General features: G+C 38.1%; 2 protein-coding genes across 2 annotated transcripts; both read left to right on the forward strand.

The window, feature by feature from the left end:
- The first annotated feature begins 4,519 nt into the window (after positions 1-4,519).
- On the forward strand, positions 4,520-7,740 carry LOC132162637 (Exostosin family protein). The gene is made up of 4 exons (XM_059572916.2): positions 4,520-5,140; positions 5,765-6,015; positions 6,106-6,454; positions 6,819-7,740. Exons 1-4 carry the CDS (start codon positions 4,787-4,789, stop codon positions 7,494-7,496), a joined length of 1,632 nt encoding a protein of 543 aa, XP_059428899.2. The 5' UTR covers positions 4,520-4,786; the 3' UTR covers positions 7,497-7,740.
- Positions 7,741-8,496: 756 nt separating this feature from the next.
- Positions 8,497-9,829, forward strand: LOC132161656 (late embryogenesis abundant protein, putative / LEA protein). The gene is made up of 3 exons (XM_059571819.2): positions 8,497-9,298; positions 9,411-9,502; positions 9,578-9,829. The coding sequence occupies exons 1-3, from the start codon at positions 8,675-8,677 to the stop codon at positions 9,741-9,743; spliced, it is 882 nt and encodes a 293-aa protein (XP_059427802.2). The 5' UTR covers positions 8,497-8,674; the 3' UTR covers positions 9,744-9,829.
- Positions 9,830-10,339: the final 510 nt, after the last annotated feature.

A 10,339-nucleotide genomic window follows, 5' to 3' on the forward strand; every position in this document is an offset into this window, starting at 1 on the left:
GATGCAAAGCAGAAATATCTGCTTGCAAAATTTCACAGATACATGCCGGTGGGTTGGTAAACCACACCATATCTAATTTTTCTTTCACTGCTAGTGCAGCGAGCCCATGTGCTACTCTGTTCTGCTCTCTGCGCACGTAGTGCATTTCCCACACTGGAACATCTCGCAACGTGGTGCGTATGTCAGCTATTAATTGTCCTCGTAAGCTATCATCTGAATCATGCGAATTGACTGCATTAATAACATTCTTGGCATCGCCCTCTAGCACTATCTTCCAAAGACCCATCTCCACACACAAAGCTGCCGCCATGTGAGCTGCTAGTGCCTCCCCTGTTGTGGGATCCAGAAAACCCTCTCGAGTCTGGGATTTTGCAGCCCACACTCGTCCTTGCTCGTCCCGTATCACTGCTCCCAGCCCCATGTGGCCAGTTCTCCTGTCAAAGCCAGCATCCCAATTAGCTTTTAAATAGCTCTGGGGCGGGGCTGTCCAGGAAAACAGAGGTGGTTCTTCAATTGGTGCCGGTTGTGCACTACTTCCTGCCCTACTCCGATGGAAAGTTTCTCCGGCAAGACTTGCCTGTTTGATTAGTTGATTAGGATGCATAAACACTCCATTATATAAAGCTTCATTCCGTCGTAGCCATATACGCCAAGAGATACTCACAAACTGGGCAAAGTCCTCACTATCACATTTTTGGAACATACCTTCCACCACCTGCATAAAATTTGGCCCATCAAACCAGCTTTTTTGAAAAATAATTTTTCCCACGCACCAAACGTCCCTTGCAGCCGGGCATTGCCATAGGGTATGAAAAACAGTTTCAACCTCCCTTTCACAGATTGGGCAGTAGGGCTCCTGAATGATCTTCCGTGCGCAGAGGTTTGCGCGAGTGGGGAGTATATCGTGGCACGCCCGCCAAATGAAGTGCTTCTCCGAGTTTGGGATTTGGAGCTTCCAAAGGTGACTCCAAAAAGATCCCATCCGATTATGTTGGGACCCCCCCGCCTGAGATGACATCTCAATTTCTTTTTGGATGTAGTAAGCACTACGCACCGAAAAAATCCCAGTAGCGGTTCCCCTCCAAATAGGCATATCAGGTTGGTCAGTGGCACTTAAAAAATCCCAGATGACAGTCTTGATTGTTAAAGTTGGGTGGATTGCACTAAAATTAATTAAGAAACTTAATTAGAAGTCATGGCACCAAGATTAGTGGTTTCGCCACCATTGTTTTGGGCACTCCTCAATCGAATATTTGGCATTTGGATCTTGCCAATAAATTATCCTCAAGCATAAAGCATGTCATTAGTTGAAAAGAGAAAATTGTAAGGAAAGGTAATAATGTGTTACCATTTCCATTTTGGATGCTAGAATCAGACCATTTATATTGGTATTTCCTTTCCTTCTGATTCTGTTTCTTACCTCTTCTTAGTATTATGTATTTGGACCACTGACTCCATATTTCAGAAATTTCCAAGCACACGATGAACTCAAGCTGCAAGCCTGCAAGCTAGGTTGGCACTTGGCAAAGACAGAAAGCAATGCAATTTATAAACCTCTTGGCTATTGCTCAGTTTCATTTACTGTATATAACTAATAAAATCCATGGGTAGTTGCTCTGTGAAAGCCCCTCATCGTACATGGTTTTCTTCCTTCTAGGAGTTCAAATCTTGCTTGCCATGAATCATTAATTAAAAAAAAAAAAAAAAAAACTTGATGCTCTTGCACCAATTATTCATAAAATTGCATTAAGAGTCTGTTTGAGAAATAAAGTTTTTAAGTCAAAAAATGTTTTTTTTGGCAATTTTTAAGCTTTTTAGACCCTTAAAAACACTTTTAATTTTTTTTTTTTATTTTTATCAAATGAGTATTTTTTTTTCTTCAAACAGACTTTTTGAATATTAAAAGTACTTTTAAGCCTGTCAAACGTAATTTCAAACAAACCCTAAGTGGGTTAAATCGTGATTTTGAACGCATCTATTTGCAAAGACGGATTTAGGGGGGATCGGCAGTGGCCTTGGTCCCCCCAAATTACAAGAAAAACAAATTTTTAAGGCCAAAAAAAAAAAAATTGAAGGTAAAAATAATAATAATTTAAGGTATTTTTTTGCCAATTGGTTCCTCCCAAAAACTTTTTGGCCCTGAGTACCCTCCAAAGTAAAAGCTGGCTCCGTTCCTACCCATTTGCCCGTGTATGTTTTACATTATTATTTTTTTTTTCAAATGCACTTTAAATATGAAAGTTTTATGATTTTTTTTATTAAACAAAAAATACAAGTTTAGTCTACAAAATTAGGGGACTAAAACACAGTCTATATAGCAATTGGGATGCGGGTGATGTATATAGATAGAACTCAAAAACTCTATGAACCACATCCACATACATGCATGATGCATGTGTAGTAGTAGTACCATCAAGCCACATCACAGGAACAGAACCGCAGGGTGTAATGAACCACGTGCAGTTGTGGAGTAGTCTAGAACTAGAAGACAACCCCCCCAGTCGAAGTTACCCGTTGTGGTGACTGTTTTGGATTTTCTATTTTGCATGTGATGTCACCGATCATAAAAGATGTCCTAAATATAGGATGGTGACATTTTTAGCGTGTTCTTATTGCTATTCTCCCATCACTCTCTCTGTATTATTAAATAAATAAATAAAGTTGGATATATTTCAGTTTTTATTATGATTTTTTTTATATATAAATTAATAGGACAGTAATCATAATATTGCCTATCAATCATAATTAAATTTAATTATTTTGTTACTAATTAGGGTGATAATTAAGTATCACATATCAACTTAATTGCAAAAACCTTATAATAAAGGTTATATGTTATATCCCAATACCATATAAATATCTTACTATGCTAATGCGGCAAGGTTTAGTGACTTTTTTTTTTTTTTTTAATTAAAAAAAAAAAGCTTATCTAATGACTACTAGACCCTATCACACCAGTATAGTGAGAATTGAGAAATGCTAAATATTGCACATCTATCCTACCCTCATCTTCAGTGCCTATCACTCTTTGAATTTTACAATAGTTGATGGAGCAATGCTTATTCAGTTAGTAAAATGAAAGTGTAGTATGTAATATTAATAGCTGATCTAAAGACTACTATATTCTATCGCGTCACGTCATAAAAATAAAATATTAGTTTGATATATAGGTATCGTCATTTAAAAAAAAAAAAAATGTTTATGAAAAAAAAAAAAAGAGAGTAAGAAAAAATCACAAAATAAGAGGGAAATATGGGAAGGGCTTGACTTGTGTCTTCTGTCACCCGTCACTGAAGTAATTGAGAGGTGGACATGCAGAAGAAGCCAATGAATACTACATAAGCCAAAGGAGCCATTAATATTGACAATAAGGACGTATATGACTCAATTTGGAGGTCCATGCTTGAGTATATGATCCTTATCTTCTCCACCTCTCAGCTATTATCTCGTAATTTAAGCAAGTTTTATGTGGCTGCCAATGAATAAGAAGAAGAACCAGTTGCAGAAAAATTACAAGCACAACGTTTAGGAATTTGGGACTCTCTTTCAAAACGAAATGGCCAAATAATTTGGTCATTTCATTTCATTAATTAACAGCAGGACCATTAAATGGGGGTCGGCAAAAACCTGTCCACTCAACGTTCAACCCGGCATTGATCAACTTCTAATCCGCGTTGGTCTGTCCGCTTTAGATAAAAGTGGGTCGCATGTCAGATATCATTTTAGATTTTCGACTAGAGTCGGATTGGAAGTAGGAAACTCAAATTGGGTGGAAATCTTGCAATTAGATTTTTTTTTTTTTTTTTTAATAGGGCTTATGATTAACAAGTAAAGTTGAGGAGTCCGATTGAAGTCATAAATCCTATTAAAAAAACAAATAGTTTATGAGCAGTGTAAAAAATTGCTAGCCCTAATGTCTTGTGTCGGCCCTATCGGGCATGAATTGTGTCGAATAATAGATATAAAACTATATAGATCAATCATAACCCGACCTATTTAAACAGGTTAAACTCTTCGACCATAATATACTAATTCAGTGTTGAATTCATGCACGATTCGTACTTAGTATAAAAAATTGGCCACCCCTAGAGTGTAGATATCATTAACACTAATTAAAGTAACCATAGAAATTGGGAGACATTTAACGGGTCTAATTAAAGGGGTAAGAAAAAAGAAAATGTTTAACCACAACTAAGTACATGAGTAGGGCTTCTATTAAAATTGGCCACCCCTAGAATGCAGATATCATAAACACTAATTAATGTAACCAAAGAAAATGCTTAACCACTACGAGTAATGCTAGAAGTAGGGCTTCTATTCTCCTTTTATTCCCTAAAAGTAATATAATTTTTATAATTACCAATTCATCAAAATTAAATAGTTATTATTCCAAATTCAATCCACAATTTTCAGAGGCAAGAGGCCTAAAAGTGCGTCTGTACATTGGGATGGAAGTGTAAATATATATACTATAATCTAATTCGGATGGAATCCAAGGGCACATTGAAAGGAATCGGTGAGAGAAGTGAGAAGGGTAGAAGTGGGAATACAAGAAATTGCATGAGAAACTCGGAAACAGAGGCCAATACAAGAGGACCGCTTGGCGTGGGGGTGTAACCATTTATTACCAAATGTTCACCCTCTTCAACCCCAACTCGTATATCTCCTTCCTCAATGAGGAAAGAAAGTTTTTGTAGCTTGTGGAATATTACGCAGATTTTTTAGATAGAAAAACTTGAGAGGAGGAGGGAATTAATTTAATTAGGAGATCATATCAGAGAGAGATATGGGTGGAAGTTGTAACAAAACGTGCTGGACGACATCATCGTCAGCTTCTGTCAAAGTTCTGTTGTTTATGGTTTCATTGATTGTGGTAACTGGGTTTGTTTCTGTTTTGGGTCCTTTGTCGTCCAACTGGTACCCCTGGCTATGGAGCTCTGGTCTCCCTCCCTCTTCTTCTTCTCCTTCTTCTTCTTCTTCTTCTGTAAAGTTTCCTGTTTCGTCAGTAAAAGAGAGCGAAAATCGTTTGGATTTGGTGGTGGTTGAGGTTCACAACATGGAAGAAGCTATCGCCGATGATTCTGTCGTGAACCGATCTTCTACTCCTCCACACGCCATGGAACCTCTACAAACACAGACTGTAAGCAGCTAGCTACAACTCTTTCTCTTTTCAGCTTTTCTTTTTGCCCCTTTTCTCAATTCCATTCTTTTCTCAAGATTATACTGACAAGGATTATCAGCTGAAACTCTATGATTTTCATCTTCCACCACCTATTTTAATATTGGCTTTGTTATATGTCATTTTCCATGTCATCTACTGCAAATTAGCTTGAGATCATTATTTTTTTATTTTTTATTTTTCCTCCTTTGAATTTCTATTGGGAAAACTTATTGTGATTTTAGTTTTCTATTTTTAAAGAAAAGCACTTTGTTTATACTAAAAGATGTGAATTCCTCCATGGCGTGGCATATTGGTTTTGCACCCCCGAAGTAGTAAATGGAAGGAGAGACCTTTTAGTGATCTGTCCTTTTAACTTTTGGCCTCATCAATTTAAGTAATTTGTAGATGGAACAATTTTTATTTTTATTTTTTTAATTGGGTCCAATTTAATTAATTAAACCGACATGAATAATTTCCTCCAAAATTGAGAGAACTTTGTGATTACACATTTATGAGTTCTATAGACATTAATGATTATTATATCAAAAAATTTTCATTGAATCCATATTTTAGTGAGTTTTTAACCAAGAATTAGTTAAACAGAATGGTACTAAGGAAGATATGGATTATACTCCCATGAGTGGATCCAGCAATAATATTGTTCCTCCCATGAATGAATCTGATCATGTCCCACTCTTGAAAGCCAGAAGAGATCACACCAACCTTGATAGAATTGAAGCTGGTCTCAGAAGAGCTCGAGCTGCAATAAAAGAAGCAAAACAGGGGAACCGAACTCAAGATCCTGACTTTGTCCCCATTGGTCCGATGTATAGGGATGCCAATGCCTTTCACAGGTACGGCAATCGAGGTTTATCAAAATTTTCCTCAATCTTGTCTTGTTCTGCTTACTAATGGGGTAGCAATTGTTTGTCTGTCTGCAACAGGAGCTACTTGGAAATGGAAAAGCAGTTCAAGATCTTTGTCTATGGAGAAGGGGAGCCCCCAGTGTTTCATAATGGTCCCTGCAAGAGCATTTACTCTACAGAAGGGAATTTCATATATGGGATTGAGATGAACAACCAGTTCAGAACCAGGGATCCTGAGAAAGCACATGTTTTATTCCTTCCCTTCAGTGTGGCAATGCTGGTCCGATTTGTCTACGTTCGTGACTCCCATGATTTTGGTCCGATTAAAAGGACTGTCATAGATTATGTCAATATCATTTCAAAAAAGTACCCCTATTGGAATCGAAGCCTAGGAGCAGATCATTTCATGCTTTCTTGCCACGATTGGGTGAGTACATTGCTCTGCCTATTCGTTTTATATTAAAAGTATTGATTAAGTGATTAAATTTATCTCTTTTTATCAATTCAAGTTTTTAAGATAATGGGTGATTTAATATATATAAGTTATATTAAAAGTATTGATTAAGTGATTAAATTTATCTCTTTTTATCAATTCAAATTTTTAAGATAATGGGTGATTTAATATATATAAGATCCAGAGGTTCTGAGATTGAACTTTAACTTGATCAAATCATCCCTTGACGTGAGATTATTGATTAAGGGATTAAATTTACCTCTTTCTATAAGCTTAAATTTTTTGGATAACTGCTAATTTAACATTCTCTCATATGCAATTTATTCTTTTGTTTCAGGGGCCAGAAGCTTCCCGTTCCACTCTTCACCTATACAAAAACTCCATTAGAGTTCTGTGCAATGCTAACACATCTGAGGGATTCAACCCCGCCAAGGATGTGTCGTTTCCAGAGATCAATCTCCGAACGGGTTCGATACACGGATTTCTTGGCGGGCCGTCTGCGTCCCATCGTCCGATCTTGGCTTTCTTTGCCGGAGGGCTCCACGGTCCCGTTAGACCCGTGCTTCTTGAGCACTGGGAGAACAAAGATGAGGATTTAAGGGTGCATAGATACCTCCCAAAAGGCGTATCCTACTATGACATGATGAGAAAGAGCAAGTACTGCATTTGCCCAAGTGGGTACGAGGTTGCAAGCCCAAGAGTTGTGGAGGCCATTTATGCCGGGTGTGTTCCGGTGCTGATTTCCGACCACTATGTTCCACCATTCAGTGATGTGTTGAACTGGAAGTCATTCTCCGTTGAGGTTCCGGTGAAGGATATTCCAAACTTGAAGAAGATACTAATGGATATTTCTCCAAGGCAGTATATAAGAATGCAGAGGAGGGTAGTGCAGGTGAGGAGGCACTTTGAGGTTCAGTATCCACCCAAGCGATTTGATGTGTTTCACATGGTGCTTCACTCTGTGTGGCTCAGAAGAATGAATGTTAGGGTCCATAATGATGTCGATTTGTTGTGACCATAACACTAATTTGTTTAGAATTTCTAATTATCATAACCAGAGGGGTAGGCAACTCTTACCTTGAAGCTAAATAATAACAATAATAATAATCATCATCTTATTCATCTGTATTGTAAAATTCCAATTTATTTCATCACCATCATTTGCAATAGTGTGAAATTACGGGCATGGTGGACTTGATAATCTTCCTTCTTGTCTCAAATGATGTGTATTGAACCTTATTCCCTCAAATTCAAGGTCATTCCTTTCTTGTACAACCCTTCTACGTGTCACCTTAATTTCAACTGGATTGGATTGTGTCCAATAAAATTTATTTAGGCTTCTTTGGCATGTAAGCGTTTGCTGTCTGTGTGTGGAAAACAATCCGAACTCATACAAACGGCAATGCTTGTTAAGGCGTGAACGGAGGCGTCACTAAACGTATTTGGTAATTGGTGCTGCATGTGGAAATACATAAGAAAATTAAATTTGTGCAAGAAGAGCGGTGTGAGGTATCCGAGAGAAAATTAAAGAGACATACGGTATTACGGTCAAAATCTATACGAACATTTAGTATTATTACAATATTAATTAAATGAAAATTCATTTAGTATTATTAAAACTTTTAAATAAATAATAATTTAATATAGTACAAGAATAACAGTAATCTCTCTTTCATATAGAATTTCAAGCAATGAAGCAAGAATATTTCTCGTCTCCGGCCCATTTTCTTACCACTAAGATGAAAACTTTAGATGCTGGTGGGCCGTAGCTTAAAATTCTCTAGATGCTGGAATTCACGTCAGAGTACATCCATGACCCGGGTCAAAATGGGGATCGTAGCTAAGCCCATTACGCCACGTGTATGGGACACGTGGAAGATAACCATCTCAAAGGACCCTTCTAGAGTTACTCTAACATGCGCATGCAAGACAACGTGTCAGTCCTCAGCAAATGTAAGACGCCTCCACGCGTCCAAGTAGTAGAAGCCGAAGCCACGGGGCTATCTCCGACGATCTCAGGCAACGCGTGTCATTTCTGCAGCAATTAACTCATTACTTTGTGAGGAATTATATATATGCAAATGCAATAAGCTGTACAGTACCTTCACAGAGTGGTGGAGCAAGACAAAGCGTTTGAAAAATCTGATTTTATATATATATTAGAGAGAGTTTTGAGCGTGTGAAAAGCCATCAATGGCGTCTGCGAGGGAATTCAAGGAAAAGAGAGCCGAGGCCGCCGCGAAGCTTGCGGCGTCGGATCTCGAAGAGATTAACAGAGAGAGGGAGGAGTCTCAGCAGCAAGAAGAGAGGCCCGGTGTTATTGGGTCTGTGCTGAAGGCAATTCATGAAACGTACGAGCATGCGAAGGAAACTGTTGTTGGGAAGAGCGAGGAAACTGCAGAGACGACAAGGGAAAGCGCAGAGAATGCCGCCGAGAAAGCAGGGGAGAATAAAGACAGTGCGGCGGAGAAGGCGAAAGAGTATACCGAGTCGGCGGCGGAGAAGGCGAGGGAGGCGAAGGAGACGACGAAGGAAAAGGCGGAAGAGTACAAGAAGTATGCAGCGGAGAAGGCAAAGGAGACGAAAGACTCGGCATTGGGAAAGGCGGGGGAGTACAAGGAGTGTGCGGGGGAGAAGGCAAATGAGACAAAGGATTACAGTGCTGAGAAAGCAAAAGAGGGGAAGGATACTAGCTTGGGTAAGCTTGGGGGGCTGAAAGAGTCGGCTGCTGATGCTGCTCGAAGAGCCATGGGTTTCTTGTCTGGAAAGAAAGAGGAAGCCATGCAGAAGACGGAAGAAACCAAAGAGACAACCAAGGTATATATATAAATTCATCAGAAATATTGGAGTATTTTTTCTTCAATTCAATTAAATATGTTTTGAACTGTATATACTAGTTTAAATTTCATGAGAGAAAAATAATATGCAGGAAAAGTTGAGCGAAGCGGAGGAGGAAGCTCGGCGGACGGTGGAAGAGTTGAAGGTGCGAGGTGGCGAGGAGTACAAGGATGATGCTGATAGGTATTAAGATCGATTAAGATATAAATTAATTAATTAATTAATCAAGATGAGGCTTAATTAATAATTAATAATCAGGGGGAGTAGTGCGGCGAAGGTTGGGGTGGATGTGGAAGAGACCCGGCCGGGATATATAGCTGCGAAGCTGAAAGAGGCTGACCAGGTGTCCGGCCAGACTTTCAACGATCCGGGCCGCATAGATGATGAGGGCGTCATACGTTTGGACCGCCAGGGCAAGATGTGATATATCAACATGTTGGGTGTTTTGTTTTCTGCTTTTTATCTGTGAATTTTGTTGCTGTTTATATTAACTTAATTTCCTTGTTTTTTGGTTTTTGGTCCCAACGATTGAAAGGTCTTCGACATATATATATACCTCGCGACTTAATTTGGTCGAACTAATTCCTAGAATAAAAATTTTGTACGCAATCTATAAAAAATAATAATAATAATAATTTATGCAATTTTCTGAAGAGTAATAATGCCTTTGCCGATGACATTTTTAAAGTGCTTTTTTCTTAAAAAAAAAAAAAAAAAATAGTGAATACTTAAACACGTGTCATACGCAGTTTCTTAATAAATGATAATTTTAAAAGTTATTAGTCTTGTCATGTGACACAGTCTCTTAATAAATGGTAATTTTAAAAGTTACTAGTTTCAAATAAGAACCACGACTCATGAAGCGAAGTTCATTAGTTCGAGTGTGCCATGGTTTTAAATTAAATGATAAAAAAATATGACAAAAAAATATTTTATGAGGAAATATGTTTTTAAAAAAATTATAATTTGAAAATAATATATATAATGGGAATGGGTTTAGCTACATAAAGAAGGAAAGGC

This window comes from Corylus avellana, chromosome 10, assembly GCF_965113065.1.
Source record: "Corylus avellana chromosome 10, dhCorAvel1.hap1.2, whole genome shotgun sequence".
NCBI lineage: Eukaryota > Viridiplantae > Streptophyta > Magnoliopsida > Fagales > Betulaceae > Corylus > Corylus avellana.